This window comes from Mus caroli, unplaced genomic scaffold (genome assembly GCF_978045245.1).
Source record: "Mus caroli unplaced genomic scaffold, Mus_caroli_1 scaffold_6, whole genome shotgun sequence".
NCBI lineage: Eukaryota > Metazoa > Chordata > Mammalia > Rodentia > Muridae > Mus > Mus caroli.
The window spans coordinates 111,967,973-111,989,241 of NW_028227261.1; the positions used below are offsets into that span (position 1 = coordinate 111,967,973).

General features: G+C 50.2%; 2 protein-coding genes across 5 annotated transcripts in view; one reads left to right on the forward strand and one right to left on the reverse strand.

Annotated features, from left to right (window-relative positions):
* Window positions 1–6,634: 6,634 nt before the first annotated feature.
* On the forward strand, window positions 6,635–13,152 carry Ca9 (carbonic anhydrase 9). Its single transcript, XM_021161519.2, has 11 exons — window positions 6,635–7,013; window positions 7,921–7,950; window positions 8,203–8,373; window positions 8,493–8,635; window positions 8,718–8,810; window positions 9,734–9,800; window positions 11,315–11,472; window positions 11,630–11,765; window positions 11,900–11,926; window positions 12,341–12,422; window positions 12,534–13,152. Exons 1-11 carry the CDS (start codon window positions 6,674–6,676, stop codon window positions 12,598–12,600), a joined length of 1,314 nt encoding a protein of 437 aa, XP_021017178.1. The 5' UTR covers window positions 6,635–6,673; the 3' UTR covers window positions 12,601–13,152.
* A 1,256-nt stretch (window positions 13,153–14,408) lies between these two features.
* The window catches only part of Tpm2 (tropomyosin 2), a 7,863-nt gene continuing 1,002 nt past the window's right edge, over window positions 14,409–21,269 (reverse strand). The window contains exons 3-9 of one of the 4 annotated variants that reach the window (XM_021159330.3): window positions 18,366–18,499; window positions 18,144–18,261; window positions 17,982–18,052; window positions 17,395–17,470; window positions 17,154–17,216; window positions 16,962–17,031; window positions 14,409–14,576 (exon numbers count right to left, since the gene is read on the reverse strand). In XM_021159330.3, coding sequence (XP_021014989.1) covers window positions 14,494–14,576; window positions 16,962–17,031; window positions 17,154–17,216; window positions 17,395–17,470; window positions 17,982–18,052; window positions 18,144–18,261; window positions 18,366–18,499 — 615 coding nt within the window. In that variant the 3' untranslated portion in view covers window positions 14,409–14,493. The other 3 variants (XM_021159328.2, XM_021159329.3, XM_021159331.3) reach the window with 3 other exon arrangements.

A 21,269-nucleotide genomic window follows, 5' to 3' on the forward strand; every position in this document is an offset into this window, starting at 1 on the left:
CTTCCTCTTCCTCCTCCTCCTCCTCCTCCTCCTCCTCCTCCTCTTCTTCTTCTTCTTCTTCTTCTTCTTCTTCTTCTTCTTCTTCTTCTTCTTCTTCTTCCTCTCTCTCTCTCTCTCTCTCTCTCTCTCTCTCTCTCTCTCTCTCTCTCTCTCTCTCTCTAATTTTCCTCATACAAAACAACCCAACTGCAGTCTTCCCTCCCTCCACTTCCCTCAGTCTCTTTCCTCACCTTTTCCTTGCCCAATTCCAATAAAAGATAAAAGACAAAAGCTTTGCTGTGCTAACTGCATCACCTTATTAAAAAGAGAGTGCTCTAAATTTTCCTTAGGACTTTGAGGAGTGGAGAGGGAGTCATGGACTGTTGTGGATACCTGATGTGGGTGCTGGGAATCAAATCTGGGTCTTCTGGGAAAGCAGGGAGCACTTTTAACTGCCTAGCCATCTCTCCTACAGATACACACATAATTTCATTTTTTTTCACACATAATTTCAAAATAGTAAAAATAAATATTTTTAAATGGGGGTGGGGGCTAAAAGGACAATTTATTGGCTAAGAGTGCTGGCTACTCTTCCAGAGGATCCTATATGGCAGCCCACAACCATCTTTAACTCCAGTTCCAGGGGATCAGATACCCACTTCTGACTTTGTCAGGCACCAGGTATACACATGATACGCAAACTTACACATAGGCAAAACTCACTCACTCATACACACACACACACAATTTTTTAAATATAAAAAAGTTCTAAAACTATCAAAATGGGAAAGCAGTTATAGTAAATAGAATGCCAAGAGAGAAGGAAAAGGCAGTGTACACAGCTATTGTGTAATGTGATTCCCTCTGCATAAAAATGAACACAGAAGGCTGGGAAGCTGAGCTATAGAAACCTGTGCTGTGGTCTTTATTGTCTGGGTGATGAGACTGAAGATAATGGAACAAACGGGTGCCTCCTTGCACCAGAGAGTGGAATGCTGAGGTTAGGGGTCTAAGAGAGAACAGGACAGATGGGGAGATGTTTTCAATTCCCCAAGGCTCATCTCTGTCTCCCCACATTTCCTGCCTCGAGCATGTGCTATTTTGTAACTATAAAATACAGGTCATATTGGAAAACTAATGTAAGAAACATTAGACCCATTTTGGGCTCTTAGGAATCTGGGCCCCCAGCCAAGAAGCAGGGGACTGCCAGGGTTCTAAGCTCCCTCCAGCTCTGACATTTCTAAGAATCTTAAAAATGTTAAAATGCTTCACTAAAACAAGAGAAGAGCAGCCTGACAGCCTTGGAGAAGAGGGGTGTTTGGACCAGACTGTTTCTTTGGTTTGGGCTTCAGGAAAACTGGCGACACTGTCTCAGGTGAACAGAGAGAGCCTGGCCTGGTGGCTTACATCTGTAATACCAGTACGTGGAAAGCTGAGGAATGCTGCACATTTGAGGCCAGTCTGGATCACATAGTGAGACCCTGTCTCCAAAAAACCAAAACCAAAGAGAAGCAAATGAATGACAGTCTGTAGAGCTCAGATGTGGACGAGCACAGATAATGCCATGTGGATCACGTAAGCCCAAGCAGCAAGGACAGAGAGCAGGGCTGGAGACATGGCTCAGAGGTCAAAAGCACTGGCTGCTCCAGCAGAGGACCCTGGCTCAGTTCCCATCACCCACATATCAGCTTGTGGTACACATAAACACACACACACACACACACCACGGCAAATGGAAGAATCGAAGGAGGAGGAGGAGAAAGAGGAGGTGGTAGTGGTCAATGTCTGGGGCGCAATTGGTCTTGGGTATGTTTGAGCATGTCACCAGTATTCTCTAGGTGGGTGGGAGAGGGGCCGGAGACAGAGCCCACTGTGAACTGGGGTTGGCAGCATTGTCCATTTGGTAGAAGAGGGCGAGGCTGAGGAGACACCCTGTGGACATCTTGAAACACATCCGCGCTGGGCGGTGGTGGCGCACGCCTTTAATCCCAGCACTTGGGAGGCAGAGGCAGGCGGATTTCTGAGTTCGAGGCCAGCCTGGTCTACAAAGTGAGTTCCAGGACAGCCAGGGCTATACAGAGAAACCCTGTCTCGAAAAAAAAAAAAAAAAAAAAAAAAAAAAAAAAAAAAAAAAAAGAAACACATCCGCTTTAGTTCCTCTACACTGATGACTAAATGGTGGCCACATAATATCATGTCCATTTCCGTATCCATGGCAACCCCAGACTTGCAAGTGTAACCTTATCTGGACAGGGTCTTCACAGACACAACTGAGAATGCTTGCTGTTGTTACATTTGTTTATTTTTAGTGTTACTATATTTTGAGACAGGGTTTTACTATGTAACTCCTGGTGGCCTGTAACTCACTAAGTAGACCAGGCTGAGTTCAAACTCACAGAGATCTGTCTGGCTCTGCCCAGCAAGTGCTGGGATTCCAGGTGTGCACCACCAGAATCCAGAAGTGGCAACAAGAGAGGCTTCCCCAGAGCCTCTGAGGTAGACTGGTCCTGTCAGTGCACTCCAGACTTAAGGCCTACGAAACTTTGAAATAAAATAAAAAAATCCTCTTCCATAAAACACCTGGTTGTTTATGGGTCTGTGGTAATTTTTATGGTAGCCCTAAGAATAAAAGTGAGATGGGCTGGAACTAAAGGTCAGCTCAAAACAGCTTTGATGTTTGCCTCCTCTTCCTCCTCCTTTTGTTTTTAAAATTGCTTTTCTGAGACAGAGTATCTCTCTGTAGATCTGGCTGTCTTGGAACTCACTCTGTAGACCAGGCTGACCTTGAACTCACAGAGATCCACCTGCCTCTGCCTCCTGAGTGCTGGGGTTAAAGGAGTATGCCACCACCACCTGCTCTAATTTTTGCTTTCAATCCATGACTAGGGAAAAGGGGGCTTTTCTCCTACTCTACCAATGAGTAACTCTGCCTTCTGCAACCCAGGTTCTAGAAACACAGATCCCAGTGACCAAAGACTTGGCTTTAAACAACCGTGGAGGTGCCCTGTGCCAGGCAGGGAGTGCCCCGGTTAGATTCAGGATACAAGCACCCAGAGCTCTAACTTGTTTTAGGGTTTGGCAGACTCCTGAGTTATAAAGGTGTGACCCAGGATCAGAGTCCACATCTCCACCCAAACCAGGGGAATGGCCACATGGACAGACAGAAGACTAAGGGACACAGAACTGTAGAGAAGAACGTTTGGAAAGTCAGTCAACTATAGCCAAATGTTATGCCTACAAGCAGATCTGTGCTCTGAAACAGAGAGGAATCTCTGCACAGGGGAGGGAGAGCTGCACCTAAAGGTGCGGGTTCATGGTACTGCCAGCAAGCATACAACAATCCTGACAAGACTGAAATGTTCTGAACATTTAGAAAGAAGGGAAATGAATAACACTGAGATCGGCGTTGGGGAAAGGTATCCATGCAGCCCTCAAGCGCCAGTTAAGAGTATGACCCCCTCTGCTCCTGTGGCCTCTCCATCCCAGACTAGACTAGCTATTCCCACAGGCTGCCTTTGACACGTCCATCCAGTTCACTTATTACAGTGTTTCTTCCATGTGCCAGAGTCCATACAAGGTTCTGAAAACAACAAATTAATCAGAGCATGAGATGCATCAAAATGTCATGCATGGTGCTGACCTTAGCTTCAGAAAGGCCAACAGGGCTTTGCGCATGCTGGGTGACCATATCCCACTCCCAGAAAGGTAACCTAGAGTCCCTGGCTGGCTGCCTTCTAAGTGAGTACATAGAGGACAGCCTTATTCAGACATAGAAATTTTGATGTGCGATATGACTGTCAGACAGGCAGACAATTTGAAGTACCATAAAACTGACTTCATGTAGGCATGATTGTACATGCCCATAATCCCAGTACACAGGAGGCTGGGCAAGAAGATTATTTAGGGTTTGAGGCTACAAAGTGAGTTCCAAGCCAGCCTGGAACTACATAGTGAGGCCATGTCCCAGACAACAACAAATGGGTGCTTTCGGGGTATCACTGTGGTTTGGCCCAAGTCATTGACAATGACTGCAAGGAGAAAATATTTGATTATAACTATTGAATAAAAGACTGAGTGCGGGAGCCCTCGCTCATGGAGTACAAGGTCAGTAAGAGGAGATAAAATGTCATAAATCACCTGAATATGAATTGTGAGCAAAATTATAACTGAAGTCAAGCACGCAACAGTGGTGGTTCAAAGGCACCACTAGACTCTTCCAGACAGAAGGGGGCAGAGAGTTGGTTAAGAAAGGCTTCCTCGGGTTAGCAAGATTGTTCCTCAGATAAAGCCACTTGCCTTGCAAGCCTGACATGATGGCAGGAGGCCTATAAGGAAGGGAGAGACGTGTCTAGAGGGGTGGGATCTTGTGCTACCAGGAAGCATACAAAAATCCTGACAAGACTGAGATGCTCAGAATATTTAGAAAGAAGGAAAATGAGTAAGAGCCGAGATTGGTGTTGGAGAAAGGTATCCATGCAGTCCCCAAGCTGCCATTAACAGCATGGTCCTCCCTGCTCCTGTGGCCGGTGACAGCCTGAGTTTGATCCCTGGAATCTCCATAAAGGTAGAAGAGAACTGATTCCATAAGTTGTCCTCTGGCCTCCACATCTACACACACACACACACACACACACACACACACACTTAAAAATTAAACTTCAAAGAAAATTGCCTCGGAGCTGAGTCAAAGAATAGAAGGGATTTAGAAAAGTAAGATAATGAAAACATTAAATACCATGGCGGTTTACAAACATTAGAAATAAAAGTGAAGGGCTGGGGAGATGACTCAGAGGTTAAGAGCACTGTTGTTCTTCCAGAGGACCTGAGTTCAATTCCCAGGACCCACACATGGCAGCTCACAACTGTCTGAAACTTTGGTTCCAGGGATTCTGACACCCTCATAGAAATATAATGCAAGCAAAACACCAATGCACATGAAATAAAAATAGCCAAATTTAAACCTGGTTGGGTTCCTCAAATAAAGTTCCTTGGACCTTTCTGTACTAGGCACTACCTTTTATTTAGATCAGAAATCATCTAGAAGGCTCTCAAAGAGAAGCTGGGATAGCAGGGTTACCTAGAGTCATGGGATGTAGCTGTATGTGTCAGGAATAAAAATAACTCAATGCTTTCAATTAACCTAGACGCCCACACTGGTGCATGCTCATTGCCTCATCTTAGATACCGGGATGAGACGACCTTATTCTTTTATAGTTGCTGAGGCCACAGGAATCTCCTGGGGATGGGAGCTGCAGAGCTAAAGGCTGTCTGCTATTCTGTGCTGCATGCCTGGAGACACCAGCAGAGTCGAGGACACTGGGAAAGACTTGGTACATGGTCACTAGATGGACAGATTGGGAGCCTCATCCATTCTCACTCTGTCCTGATTCATAAAGAATCAGGCTGCCTGTGAAATCCACGCTCATAATTGTCTTCCACATGGCCTGATGTAAGAACTGGGCTCTGTCACACTCTTCAAAAGACTTTATTTTACATCTATTTGGTGTGTGTGTGTGTGTGCACATGCATGTGCCATGGCACACACAGGGGGCAGAGGGCAACTTGTAGTAGATGGTTCTCTCTTTCCACCATGTCGATTTTGGGGTTCCACCTCAGATCATCAGATTCGGTGGCAAAGTTCCTTGAGGCAGAATTATGACATCTGTCCTCACTCACTGGAGTGAGAGCTTCTCAGATAGGAGCCTTCGTTTTCATTTCCGCATCCCTAGTCCACAGCCCAGTGCCTAACATACCGTAGGTATTAAACAAATACGGCGTGCAAACATGCATGGCATTCTGGGCACCAAGACGGAGATTCACAAAGGCAGTGCAGAGTTTGGAGAGAAGAATGACTAGTTTAGCTCTGGGAGTGAAGCTCAGTGAAAGAGTGCTTGCATGGCACCCATGGCCCCCTGGAGTCAGTCTCCAGCACTGAAAAAGAAACAAACAAACAAAGCAAAAAAGTGCATGCGTGCAGGAGCACACACATACAAATTATCTGACCAGAACATTAGGTGGAAGAGCAAGAGACAAGACTGGTTTCTTGGGTGAGGTTTTGAAGACCTGGAAGTCGGGAAATAAAGTGGTCAGACTTTGGCAGGCAGTGGGGGTAACCATTAGAGTCTCATATGTAGACTCAAATAATCATGTTCAAATTTGCCTTCTACTTAGCTGTGAGCCCCTCCACCTACTCAACCCTAGGCTCCTCCAGGGTCTTAACCTGCCTCTTTACCCAAGACCTGACTGGGCCAGGATACATGCATGGATTTCTTGCCTTCTCAGCCCAACTCCACGGGGGCCCAGCTTCCTTCTTTCCCCTGCCCTGCCAGGGCTGGGAAGCAGGCCAGGCCTAGCAGAGGCCAGGAGCTGGGTGGTGCCAGGGAGAACCTATACAGTGCCAGGTGGTGCCTTGGGTTCCAAGCTGAGCTGGTGATCCTGATAACCTTCTTTCTGCCTATGAACACACCTGCCCCTCACCCCAACCCTACCCATTACCGCACCAATGTCCGGGCTTTGATATCGGGGAGGGGGCATAGGGCCAGACAGAACCTGTGGGACTTTGGCTCCATCTCTACAAAAGGGCACTGTGAGTCAGCCTGCTCCCCTCAAGGCTTGCTCCTCCCCTACCCAGCTCCTATTTCCGATGCACGTACAGCCCGTCCACAGTGTGTCCTGGGACACCCCAGTCAGCTGCATGGCTTCCCTGGGCCCCAGCCCCTGGGCCCCTTTGTCGACCCCAGCTCCTACTGCGCAGCTGCTGCTGTTCCTGCTGCTCCAAGTGTCTGCTCAGCCCCAGGGCCTGTCCGGGATGCAGGGGGAGCCCTCCTTGGGAGACAGTTCATCCGGGGAGGATGAGCTGGGCGTGGATGTTCTGCCCAGTGAAGAGGATGCACCTGAAGAGGCGGATCCACCCGGTGGGGAGGATCCACCTGAAGTTAATTCTGAAGACAGAATGGAGGAGTCCCTCGGGTTAGAGGATCTATCGACTCCTGAGGCTCCTGAGCACAGTCAAGGTTCCCACGGGGATGAAAAAGGTAAGTGGTCATTAACTTCCAAATCTAGGCTCAGGTAAGTTTATGCCTTGCCCCCTCCCCCAACACTCCCCCCTCTCCCTTGCAACGCTAGCTGAGAGCATTTGGCAATTGTGCTCTAATAGGTAGTCTTTCTCCTCTAAAAGGAGAGAAGAAAAAAGCCGAGAATAGGGGGAAATTGAAGAGGAAATAGAACTGGGAATGGACAGAGGGGGAAAATAAGTGTGTGTGTGTGTGTGTGTGTGTGTGTGTGTGTGTGTGTATGAAGAGAGGGAGGTAGAGAGAATGAGAGAGACAGACAGACAGACAGACCGAGACAGAAACAGACAGACACAGACACAGAGAGACAGAGATGAAAAGGGAAGAGAAGGGGGTTTCTGGAAGACACACAAGGAGCTCACAGCCGTTACTCACCTATGGTTTGACGTATGGGAAAAGACAGGTGGAGGAAGTTTGGTTTGCTCTGGGGCGGAGGGTGAGATAAGGTCTTATTGTGTAGATCAGATTGGCCTTGAACTAGTTCTGCCATTTACCCTCTTCTTCCTCCGAGTTCTTGGATTTCAGGTGTGTGTGCCACCGTACTTGGCTCTAAGCCAGGAACTTTAGACAGGAAAGAGGGATGAGTGGGAAGGTGGGTGAGTAAGGGAAAAAGAACGATGATTTGGGTCTCAAACTGAAGCCATGCGCTACAGACCCTAGTTTGCAAACTATCGGTAGGGCTACTGATGGCTCCTGCGGTGGCGGTGTCCTGGCTGGTGGTAGTCCACTGTGCTTCACACCAGCCTTGCTACACTCCGGGGCTGTGAGGCCCCCTGCCAGAGCGGGAGGGGATTTTTTTTTTTTTTATTCTGGGCACTGGGAAGGGACTGGGCTGTAAGAGTGGGCTTATTAATTCTTCTCATTTATGCAGGGGGTGGCCACAGTCCTTGGAGCTATGGAGGTAAGACACCGCCGGCTACACAGACCCAATCTGGGAGTCCAGCCCTGGTGATCTGCCGCACCAACATTCCCAGTAGTAGCCCTAGACTGGACCCAGGTCCTACTCTATGCCCCCCCCCACTCTCCCACGCCGGTCCCTGGAGCGCCCCCCTTCTCCCACCCCATCTCCAAGCGTCCTGACTCCACCCCTCACTTATCCTAACGGTTCTTGTCCTAATCGCTAGACTTCTTGCACCTTTTCCTCTCATCCCAGGCACCCTACTCTGGCCCCAGGTGTCCCCAGCCTGTGCTGGCCGCTTTCAGTCCCCTGTAGACATCCGCCTGGAGCGCACCACATTCTGCCGCACTCTGCAACCCCTGGAACTACTGGGTTATGAGCTCCAGCCTCTCCCGGAACTGAGCCTATCCAACAATGGCCACACGGGTGAGGTGTCTGGGGCGGGACCTATGGAGGGGAGTGGCAATCAAGCTGTGCACTTCGGAGTTCTGCTGGCGCTCACGCTCACCTGTGGGTAGACGTCTCACTTGCCATTCCCCACGCAGTACAGCTGACTCTGCCGCCGGGGCTGAAGATGGCTCTGGGACCTGGGCAGGAATACCGGGCCCTGCAGTTGCATCTACACTGGGGAACTTCAGATCACCCAGGCTCAGAACACACAGTCAATGGTCACCGTTTCCCTGCTGAGGTGGGGACTGGGCTGTCCCAAGAGGAACCAAGAGGGTATGATCAGAGGTCTGGCGGCTCTCTGATCCTTTCATCCTCTCTAGATCCACGTGGTGCACCTCAGTACTGCTTTCTCAGAACTTCATGAAGCCTTGGGCCGCCCAGGAGGCCTGGCAGTTTTGGCTGCCTTTCTGCAGGTACCCTATTTGACACTCACGTCCTGTGGGTTCATGCATCTGGCTAGCAGAGACACCATTCCAAGCACAAGCACAAGCTGGTCAATTAGCTCTCAGCCCCATTCACTCCTTCGTTCATTCACTCAGCACCAGCAGGGAACCAGAAAGCAGACTACCAAAAGACTTCCTTTAGGAGGAAGGCTGGCTGACAGTCATAAGTGACGAACACGAAAAAATAGTGGCCACAGAGGAGGCGAAACTTAAATCTTTCACTGGTGGGAAACAAGGAGGAATACCGCACAGAGAGAGGTCAGCGTGAGCAAGGCTGAAGTACGGACCAGTTAGGGAGTGCCACAGCAACAAGCTAGGCCCGGGAAGAGCCATTTCTCTGCTGCTTCTGTGGCCCCTCACTTCCCCTTCACAAAGTACAGTATTCAGTGACCTCTTTGTACCTGTAATCAAGAATGCACACTTCAAGGTGGGAGGAAGCCAGGAAGTGTGGACACCTATGAGGCTCACCAGTGTGACGTTCACAGCACAAAGTTCAGGGAAGTTCCTCAGGAGCAGGTGTGCAGGAGTGAGTTATTAAAGTGAGCGCAGAGGCAGCCCAAGTACAATATACATGATGGTCTTCTTCAGGAAACCACCGCACTCGCACGTGTGTGTGTGTGTGTGTGTGTGTGTGTGTGTGTGTAAATTAGCAGAACCTAGATCTCGAGGGCCAGGCAGCCTGGGAAACTTTCTCCCCTTCAGTTTGCCATTGCTAATTCATTTGCAAAGCAAGAGTAATAGAACTTGAATAAGATTGTATATTCCCCAGCATCCTTAGAGGTGAGGAACGGGGAAAGACTATGGGAACCCCATCCCATGTCCAGGCCTCTAGCTGTAGTCCTAGAAATGGGTATCAATCAGCCTTGCACTATACCCCATGTTCACCCCTGCAGGAGAGCCCAGAAGAAAACAGTGTCTACGAACAGTTGTTGTCCCACTTGGAAGAAATCTCGGAGGAAGGTTGGTGGCTTGCCCAGTGAACCATGAACATAGATGGAGGGAGCTGAGGGTGAACTGACTCTGACTGGTGATAGCTAAACTGATGAGAAACACAAGGGGATAGGAAAACTACCGTCCACAGGCTTGACAATTAGAAATCAAAGCCAAACAGAAAATAACATTACGAAAACAAGCAAAGCTAAGTCTGGCCATGGTGGCCTCCCTGGTCTACAGAGTGAGTTCCAGGCTGGCCAGGGTTACACAGTAAGACCTGGCCTCAAACACAAACAAAACAAAAAGCAAAATAGAGAAAACAAGCCAAAGAAAATGTTAAAATTTATAAGACTGAGTATGGAAAGCTAAACTTTTTTTGTTTGAGAACTGTCTATCATTTATAAATATCAAATATTTATATTTATATATTTTTTCTTATTTTAGTTTTTTGAGAGGATTTTTCTGTGTAGCCCTGGCTTGCCTGGAACTCACTCTGTAGACCAGGCTGGCCTTGAACTCAGAAATCTGCCTGCCTCTGCCTCCTGAGTACTGGGATTAAAGGTGTGTGCCACCACTGCCTGGCTTATGAATGATTTTGAGCAGGGTCATGGAAGAGCATGCTGATAATACCAACGTTTGGGAGGTTGGGTACTCACCAAGCCAGCCTAGGTTACCTGAGATCATAAAGACCGGGGCTGGGGCTGGAGAGAGAAGGCTCAGTGGTTAAGAGCACTGGCTGCTCTCCCAGAGATCCAAAGTTTAATTCCCAGCCACCATGGTGGCTCACAACCATCTGTAATGAGACCTGATGCCCTCTTCTGGTGTGTCTGAAGACAGCTACAGTGTACTCACATACATTAAATAGATAGTATTTGGAAGAAGAAGAAGAAGAAAAAAAAAAAAAAAAAGGCTAGGGCTATAGCTCTGAGTAGAGCAAGAACATAGCATGCATGAAGCCTTAGGTCCAGAGCTGCAAAAACACTTTGGTCAAAAAGCTTGTTCCCTTCCATGACTGAGCCATTTTAAACCTCACTCTACTAGACTTTTTAGGTGTTTTGATAAACTGGAACTCATAGAACTTTTGTGTCTGTTTCTTATCGTTGCAATATTACATGTATTTACAAGTTATTCTACTTGTCTGTGTATCCACGGGAGTGTGCTCAGTAGATAGAATAACCCCTCTGCTGCCCCCCCCCGCCCCGCCCCCGGCACCCCTCCTCCCCGAGCTACATTCCAATTCCGCTTTATTCCAGTCTGGGGTTAAGTCAGCAGTTGTGTATTCAGATGATTGAAGGTACCACAGGAGGGCTTATGAGCTTTTGGCTTGAGGCTGGAGAGATGGCTCAGCAGTACAAGGCCTCCTCTAACTGCCCAAAGCCCTTTACTTCCTTTTGGATTATCCACACATAGTAAGAAGCATTGAGACTATGCTTGTCCCAAAAGCTTCCAAGGGGCAGCAGCGGAGGGGTGGTGGTGGGGGGGGGGGTGGTGAGGAGGCAGGGGTGATCTAGGTGAGACCTCAACACAAACCCAATCCGTAGGCTCCAAGATTGAGATCCCAGGTTTGGATGTATCTGCACTGTTGCCCTCGGACCTCAGCCGTTACTACCGATATGAAGGGTCTCTGACCACACCTCCCTGCAGCCAGGGGGTCATCTGGACTGTGTTTAATGAGACAGTGAAGCTGAGCGCTAAGCAGGTTAGAATGGGGCGTGGTATTGACCCGGGGTGTTGGAAAATGGGAATGTGGGAAGAAACGAGGAAGGGGCCATGCAGTAAAGATAGACAGAGGGTTGGGAGCCCCTTGTTTCTTTTTGTCTTGAGCCTGTACTATCCATCGACCCCCACTTCCCCAGCTCCATACTCTCTCCGTTTCCCTGTGGGGACCTCGTGATTCTCGGCTACAACTGAACTTCCGAGCCACGCAACCCTTGAATGGGCGAACGATTGAGGCTTCCTTCCCTGCTGCAGAGGATAGCAGCCCTGAGCCAGGTGCCCAATTATCTGATAGCCCACGTTGCCATATCCCCAGTCAGGGGTCCTGCCCCTTCCTGTGTCTTCATTTGTACCAGCCTGTCCCAGGTACTCATGGCCCCTGGTTCTAATGTCTCCTTTTATCTCTTCAGTCCATGTGAGTCCCTGCTTCACTGCTGGTGAGTCTGGGTCCCTTGTTCCTGGTGCCGGTGGCGGGAGGGGGCCACACCCTTTTAGTATTTCAGCCCAGGAGCTAGTCTTTACTTTTTCTGTAGAATAGATTTGATCCCCAAATCGATGTGATCGGTCAAGTAAGAGACCTGCACCTCTGGCTTAGTTGTCTGATTGAGGCTCCAGAATTCTCCTGTGAGACCCCTCCCCCAAGGCACCTTTCACCTAGCTGCTGGAAGGGAGAAGAGTGCTTTAACCCTTCTCACTATCTGCCTCCATCCTCCAGATGGCCTGTTCTGCAGACCGAAGCCCTGGGGGCTGCCTGAACACTCACTGGGGAAAGGGGTCAGGCAGGAGTATGGGAAGCCAGCTTACAGGGAATCCCCTGGCATCCCCAGAAGCAGCCCCTTCTCCCCTTCCAGGTGACATCCTAGCCTTGGTGTTTGGCCTTCTCTTTGCTGTCACCAGCATCGCCTTCCTTCTGCAGCTGAGGAGGCAGCAAAGGTATCTATGACCCTCCCTTGGCATAGCCTTATTGTATAACCCTGAATTCCCAGACTGCAAATGAGCTCTCATGCAGAGTCGGCTTTCTGATTCTCGTTCCTTGTTCTGTAGGCACAGAAGTGGGACCAAAGATAGAGTTAGCTACAGTCCGGCAGAGATGACAGAAACTGGAGCCTAATAAGGAGAAAGCAGCTAAAGGAATCTGGAAATCTCGTCCGGTCCTGCCTGTTATACAGCCTCCTTTTTAACCACTACGAAATCATTTCCATCTTTTTAACTTTCTTCTTTCCTTAAAGTACTGTGATAGGAACTAACAGTGAAAAAGCAAGATTGGACTCAATTCTTGCTGGGTTTTGATGGTTTTGAAGACAGGGTTTCTCTGTGTAGCCCTGACTGTCCTGGGACTCACTCTGTAGCCTAGGCTGGCCTTGAACTCAGAAATCCGATTGCCTCTGCCTTCTTAGTGCCGGAACTGAGGGTATGTACCACTACCACCGCCACCCCACAATGCTTGCTTTTACTCTGCAGTCAAATGCTCTACCACTGAGCTACACACCCCTCCATCTTACTCTGCAGTCAAATGCTCTACCACTGAGCTACACACCCCTTCATCTTACTATGCAGCCAGACTGGCCTTGAATTGTGTATGTATGGTGATGGAGTTTGAAGTCAGGGTCTTACCTACTAGGCAAGTGTTCTATCACTGACCTAAGCTTCTAGTCCCTTCTCTCTCTCTCTCTCTTTTTTTTTTTTTTTTTTGGTTTTTTGAGACAGGGTTTCTCTATGTAGCCCTGGCTGTCCTGGAACTCACTCTGTAGACCAGGCAGGCCTTGAACTCAGAGATCAACCTGCCTCTGCCTCCCGAGTGCTGGGATTAAAGGCGTGTGCCACCACGCCCAGCTATAGTCCCTTCTCTTGAACCCTCTATTCTCCTGTCCCAGCCTCTTGAATGCTGGGATTATAGGAATGCACCATCATGCCTGGCTCATCCCAATTATTTAAAATGTATATATAAATCTTCCTAGTAAAACTCGTGTATTTGCCTTTATTCCTCACATCAAAAGGATGTTATATTAATTTCTTATGTTTGCCGGGAAAACAAAGTGACTTCCACAAGCTCAGTGTTGTTCTGCTCCTATAACTTTTACAGTCCCAGAGCTGGAAGTCTGCATGAACGTTATGGCTAGTCCAGGTATGCATGGGCTGTATTCTTCCTGACTTTCTCAAGTGGAACACTTCATTTTAGATGACTCCTGCATTCCTCGCTCCTGGCCTTTCCCAGTATTCCTTGCTCCTGACTCCTTCCCTATGTCCAACTCCTCTCTTCCATTGTCACATCTTCCCTTCCTGCCTGTGACCTCATCCCCACCCCCACACACTTTCCCCCCCCCCTCTTTTGCCTTCTAGACAGCCTCACTGTGTAGCTCAGACTGGATCAAGACCCAGTCTTTCCAGCCTTCGTCTCCCAAGTGCTGGGAGTGCAGGTCTGCACCATCACGCTCTGCTCTCCTAACCTTTGAGGACCTTGTGATTATTCTGAGTCTGACCCGTTAACCTAGGATACGCTTCTCCACTTCAAACTCTTTGCTCATCCGAACCTCTTCCTGGCTAATGTGGCATTTCTCAGGATTAGAATATGAACCTCTTTGGGGCGAGAACACCTAGCAGTGTGTGTTGAGAGGTTGGCTTGGCCACACCTCTAAACTTCAATTCACACTGAGCGAGTCTTTCTGGCTTTTACCCTGATGGAGGAAAATCTGTCCATTCTTGCAGTTTTGCCTTTAGAATGTCTGGCCCAGTGCCTGCTGGAACAGAGGTGTGCCATGGATGGTGGTTCTGCTCTGTAGGGACCACAACTTGCTTTGCTGAGCCTGGTACCCATACCTCATAGCTCCCATTGAAAGTGGGACTGCACTACAGGGATGGGAGCCAGGCTTTGCTCAGTCAGGGTCCTTCCAGCTCCACTGTCAACAACAACAAAAAAGGCTTAAAGGGCCCTGGCATGCCAGTAACATCAGTTTATTGGCCTGAGGAGGCAACTATGTAGTCTGGTAGGCAGCAGGGCCAGCCCTTACAGGTTGTTGAGTTCCAGAAGGGTCTGGTCCAAGGTCTGGTGAATCTCCACGTTCTCTTCCTTGGCACTAGCCAAAGTCTCTGTGAGGGGAAGCAGCAGGTGAGGTAGGGGAGGGTAAACAGGTGGGAAGGGAACCATGGACAGGGAAAGGTGACACAGACAAAAACCATGTTAGGAATGTTAGGAGACACTTTATGGACCTGGGGCGTGTTAGGGGACCTGGGACATGTTAGGAGACCTGGGATGTGTTAGGAGACCTGAGTCATGTTAAGAGACCGGGGGTCTATAGTAGGGTAAGTGGGTGGCCTGTCCAGACACAAATCTTGCTCTAGGCCTTGGCTGGGGTAGTGACACTGGGATGGGGAGGCCTGTAACGTAAACGGGGTGCCTTCCTTTAGAAGCCTTTAGAAGGTTAGAAAAGATGGAAACAAAAGGAAAGACAAAGGTTCAGCCAGGAAAGGGAAGGTCAGACAGACATGGGACAGAAAACAGACCTGCAGATGCTGCAAAAGCCCCTCTTGTAGAGATCCAAGACTTTAACGACCTTCATGCCAGACCTTTCCTGACCTTCTGGCCCCCTCCCTTGACCCCAGCACCCCATTTCCCTCTCAGCAATGCCCTCAGATCCTGGAATCCCAGTTAAGTGTGCCAAGGTCAGTGACTGGGCTGCTGAGGTGGGGAGGAAGGGTGTGTACAGCCACATGCATTGATTATCAGAAAGTGACGGGCTGGGAGTGCCGTGCCGGAGGGTCTGTGTGAGCCACAGTGTGCAGAGGGAGGAGGGCTGAGCGTCAAAGATGGAGGACGGCAGTAAAAGCCAGGGTCTCAGGAGTGAATCAGTGCTTTGAGAGGGAAAAGGGCTTCCGGAGGAGAAGAGCATGGAGACCAAGTTCAGAGTTTATTAAGTAGTGGAGGGGTGGAGGTCAGTGCATGGTGGATAGATGGCAGGAGAAAAGCCAGTGCCAGAGTGGGTGGCAGGGGTGGCAGACGTGTTCCTCAGGCTGCCCTCAGGCTGGCTGTGCAACGTGGCCAATTGGTGCTTCTCCTGGCTGCCCCCTCCCCTCAGAGAGAATGGAAAGAGAGGAGAGAAAGGGGCCCGCGACGGCCATAGTGGGGACTCAGAGGGAAGTGATGTCATTGAGTGCGTTGTCCAGCTCCTCGCTGATGGCCTTGTACTTCATCTTCTGTGCATAGACTTCATCTGGGGAGTGCGAAGAGGGGGAGGAGGGGAGGGAGCACGGGGAGCAGAAATGGAGGAGGGAGGAGGGAAGGAGGGAGGTAATGATGAAATGGAAAACAGAATCAGAAGGGTGGACAGAGGAGAGAGGCCAGAGGACAGGCTAGATGGCAGTCAGGGCTTCCTCTTCCCCAGCTCCTCTGCACCCCAACATCTCACTCCCCCCTGCAGTCTTCCAGGAGCCTGTGGACAGTGCTCTGTGCAGGCAGGCAGGCATGCTTAAGAGGGAAAGGAAGGGTGCTGACCAGGAGTCTAAAGTCCTAATGCTGGAGATAAAATTCCTGCCTGCCTGAGATGACTGGAAACGGGAGAGATGAGGAATAATGAAAGTAAATAGTTATCAGAGAGAAAGGGAAAGGCCACCTTGGTTGATAACAGGAATTATTAATCCTACCACAGACCAGAAAAATCCTGCATTCCTGTTTTTACCAAGAGTAACTCAAAGCAGTATCTTCCATGAGCAGCATTGTGTAAACCCTCATATCTAATCAAGTAGCAGCTGGGGATATAGCTCAGTGGCAGAAAACTTGCCTAGGGTGTGTGAGGCCTTAGATCTTAGGTTCAATCCCCGGCACTAAATTAGAAAATAAAATCAGGGGCTGGGGAGATGGCTCAGCGGTTAAGAGCACTGACTGCTCTTCCAAAGGTCCTGAGTTCAATTCCCAGCAACCACATGGTGGCTCACAGCCATCTGTAATGGGATCTGATGCCCTCTTCTGGTGGTGTGTCAGACAACAGCATATGTATGTATGTATATATAATGTGGATCTCTGTGAGTGAGTTTGAGGACTATATAACTAGGGCTACACAGAGAATCCCTATCTTGAATTTTTTTTTTTTTAAATTTCACATGTATAGGTGTTTTGCCTGCATGTCTGTTCACTGTGTGCATTCCTAGTTCCCACAGAAGCCAGAGGAAGGTGTTATATCCCCTAAAACTGGAGTTACCGAATGTGAATCACAATGTAGAAGCTGGGACTCAAGCCTGGGTCCTCTGGAAGAGCAGCCAGTGCTCTTAACCACTGAGCCAGCTCTCCAGCCCTAGCAATCTGGTTGTAACTCCTCAGATAATCCTCGTTATTCTCAACCCAGAAATATTGGTAGCCTGACTTAATTGCCTGGGTTGTGGGCATGACCTGGCAGAGCCTGCAGAGCCCTGGGTAAGCCAACTCACTTAACAGATAATGAGATAAGGGACAGGCTGACTTGGCAGCTGAGTCCTTTTTACCTTCCAGGTCATCAATGGTTTTCTCCAACTTTGCCACAGATCTTTCAGCAAACTCTGCTCGGGTCTCAGCCTGAGATAAAGAAGGGATAAGAGACATGGCCAATAAAGAGGTCTCCCCCGAGAGAGAGTCTCCTCTAAGTCACCCTTCTGTCTCATCCCTACCCCTCAGTTGCCTGCCACAGGCATTCTCACCTCTTTCAGCTTCTCCTCCAGAAGTTTGATCTCTTCTTCGTATTTGTCCTCTTTGGTGGAATACTTTAAGAGACATACACAGGCCGCTGTCAGTGAACCACTCCAGCGATCCCGAATCCTTCAGCTCCACATTGAACCCCTCAGGCTCCTGTCGAACTCCATTAAGCACCTAGCCCTCCTTACCTAAGCCCTCCCCCTCCGCTCTGCCCCGCCCCTTCCTCACGGTCCCTCCCCCCTATACCTTGTCCGCTTGAGCTTCCAGGGATTTCAAGTTGTTGGTAACAATTTTCAGCTCCTCCTCTAGGTCCCCACATTTACTGCAGGGGCGTGTGGCAGGATGGAGCGTGAGGGCACAGTGAGGTGAGGCAGTGGGGCGGGCGGGGGGGTGGGGAGGATGGGGTGGCACAGTGGGGGAGGGGCGGAGGAGAAAAGAGAAGAGCAAAGTGGTGAGAGAAGAGTGACAGCAGGCTGAGTTTGGAAGCCCCGCCCCCGCCCCGCTCCTGCTGCAGGAGAGAGACAGTAGCCTGAGACGCTGCACTGGGGAGGGACGTGAGGTGAGTGAGAAAAGGTGTCATTGCTTAGAAAGGCCCAGAGAGGCTACTACCTCCTCCTCTGAGGCTATCAGCGACTTGAGGGCCTGGTCCATGGTTCGAAGCTCCTCCTCCAGCTGCCTGGCTCGGCTGGGGGCGGCGGGCATAGATCAGGGGACAGAGCCTTGTTCCTGTGGCCTCTGGCCCGGGGAACTGCCTGACCCCTGTGCACAGTGTCCCCCTGCTGAGCCCTCAGGCCGAGTTCTACCGTTTCCATTGACTCCCAGGGTATCCTTACCTCTCAGCCACCTCGGCTCTCTCTTCCGAGCGCTCCAGCTCCCCTTCCAGGATCACCAGCTTCCTGGCCACCTGAGGGGAAGCGGGAGAGAGAAGCAGGTCAGTGGTGACCGCCTGGGACTTTGGGGACTGCTGGTGAAAGTGAGTGGGACGAGGCCGGCACCTCCTCATATTTGCGGTCTGAGTCCTCAGCGATGTGCTTGGCTTCCTTCAGCTGCATCTCCTGCAGCTCCATCTTTTCCTCATCCTTCATGGCCCGGTTTTCAATGACCTTCATTCCTCTGAGAAGCGGGGACAGAAGTGCGTGTGGGGCCAGTGCCAGCAGAGACGGGGTCCCTCCCTCTGCAGTCCCTACCCTGCCTTACTTCTGGGCCCCCTTCCTCACCTCTCGCTCTCATCTGCGGCTTTCTCAGCCTCCTCCAGCTTTTGCAAGGCTGTAGCCAGGCGCTCCTGTGCCCGATCCAACTCCTCCTCTACGAGCTGAATGCGCCGGTTCAGAGAGGCCACATCTGCTTCAGCCTGTGGGTCAGAGGTCAGAGGTCAAAGGACTTTTTATGCCTTAGGTAGAATTTGCTAGGCTCCAAAGACAGTACATTTCTTCTCCAGAATCTTAGCTTTCTGCTTTCTAGGTCTTCAACTTATTTCCCCCACGTAAATAGTCTTCTACCCAGGTAAAAACCTGCGTTCCCCCACAAGCTCCATTCTCCGACGTGGTGCCTCTTCCAGCACTAAGCGGGGTTAGCGATTAAGTGGTTGGTCCCGGTAACTCCCCTGAGAGCATTTCAAATGCTAACACCTAAGTCTGAGGCAGCTCTGATTCCTACAACGCAGAGCCTAACTCAGGTAAAGGGCAGAACAGGCAAGAACCAAGACTTTGCCTCTACCAAAAATCAGCCAATCACAGACTCAAGTTCTGTGACATCACCAGCTGCTAGGCAGACTTCCCAGCCAGGGACTTCAGAGGCCAGCCAGGCCTGTAAGGAACCGTGGGTGTACCAAAGGGCTCCCTGCCAAGGTGACAGTGGGGTGGGGGAAGGGAGAGCAAGTGATGATGATACTCAGACTCTGAATATGGAAAGAGCTTTTGGAGTCGGTCCATAGAGACCCAGGCTAGCCTGGGAAACAGACACAGGAAGGAGCAGGATTGCCCATAAAGGAAAATGACAACAGCAGTGTGGTTTTTAAGTGCACTGGCTCGGAGTCAGACTGTCTGTCGTCTTAGAGCCATGGCTTGGCTACTCCACGCTTGTTATATGACCTTGGGCAACACTTTTTGGCCTCCCGAAGCCTCAGTTTTCTCCTTCATAAATCGGAGTTAACAACCACAGCTTCTTAGGACGCTTCTGAGATAAGGCACTATTAATCCACAGGACCACGGGGGAGGCTCATAAACTAAACAGGTTTTCAACTCCGTGCTACACTCACCCAACTGAGCTCTCCAAGGAAGGGTCTCAGACTCGCGTGCCTTTTAAAAACAAGTATTTATCTTTATTTTATGTGTATCGGTATTTTGTCTGCCTGTATGTATACTGTGTGTGCCTAGTGCCCATATGGTTGTGAGACTCTGGGGGCTGAACACAGGTATTCTTCAAGAGTAGCAAGTGCTCTGAACCACTGACCCATCTCTCCAGCCCCCTGTCCATTTTATTTTTTAAGCTCCCAGTTGATTCTAACGATCAGCCACCTATGGAAATAGTGACACACTCTGCAGATATAACATTCTGAATATATTGCCTGTGCAGAGTCCTCCCTTGTAAATGTCAGATAGCCCTGCCTGTCTTGTTCTCCAAGACAAAAGCACAGTGACCCCTGGAGTGATTTAAGACCAAAAAGAACAAAGGACTGGACTAGTGAAGGGTTAGGGAGAGAGCTCAGGGGAGAAGCTGGGTGGTAGCACTGAGGGTGGGGTGGGGCTGGCAGAGACGGCAGACCCTGTGGAGCAGGAGAAACACATCACCATATATAGAAAGTGGCTTACAGCTTGCCCTCCAGGTGCCTTCAGTACCTGGAGTCTGGCCACCTAGAACAAGAGGCCATCACGGGCACAGGGCCCAGTGACTCAATGTGGAAACACTCTGGGGACAGCATAGGGGAGAACAGCTCTGGGGGACACTGGAGGGTTGCTCTAGAGAGATGGTGGTGGTAGGGCAATGAATAACTACCAAGCTTGGGAAGTCTTGGGGTCATTATAAGACTGATATCCACCATGTCTGTTTTTCCAAGCTCTGGCTGCTGGCTGTTCCCCCAGCACAGGGATGCAGCTGTTCCCAGTGGATGAAGGGCAAACAAAAGAGAGCAGCGGAATCGAGCCATCACCTAAGTTAACTGCTACGTTCAAGGCAACACTATAAACTTGGTCTGCATTTCCTATTTATGACTGGCAGGTCTGCCCGCTTCCCCAACTGTCCCTGCCCCCCCCCCCCAGCCCCAAGCTCCTTGGGTTTCCAGTCTTGCCTCCAGCTGCACTGAGCCTAGGTTATTTATAGAGTATCAGATGCCCAGGGTCAACTTTGCTAGCAGCTGCAGGTCAATTCCCTCCCAAGTGCCAGAGCTCGTAGAGATCCAAAACTGAAGACTAGAGGTGAAGGAAGCCCAGCCCTGGGGGAATCGGGGGCGGGGGGGGGGGAGGAAGAAAATGAGCAACACAAACGTCAGCTCAGGCTTACAACCCTACTCACAGACCCATCTTAAGTCTAAAACGAGAAACTGAGGCAAGGAATGGTGAAAGTGGAGCATCCGAAGTCACATGACCAGGCTGCATCTAAAGTCACCCGGCCAGGCTGCCTGAAGATGTGGGCTGGGGAATGTTGGGAAGCAGCAAAGTCTGGTTGGGGATGGGCAGAGAAACCTCAGGGTAAGTGGAGCCTGCCAAGGTGGCTGCGTTGGCAACTGTGGCCCTGTCCTTCTGCCCTGCGGCCTGGCCTGGGCTTGAGGTTGACAGCTTAATGAGGGTAAATAAGGAGCCAGTATAAACTGAGCCGAGGCCCCAGGGCAGCGGTCCCTCTGGTGCCAGAGGTCAGGGGTGGGCACTTCCACCTCAGATCAGAGCCCCATCTCTGGAGCGCCTCACCTCTCCTGCCCCTCACACTCGCTAGCTCCTCACACTCAACCCCAGCCCTCAGACACACCAAACAGTGCAGCTGCAGTGTCCAACACCTCTTCATTCTCAGAGGGGAGGATTAACCAAGAGGGAGGGTAAACTCTCACCTCCCACCCTTACGGTGACTCTCCAGTGAGTCACTGCTGGATCACCGCACACACACGCTCTAAGGGCTGGAACCCAAAGGAA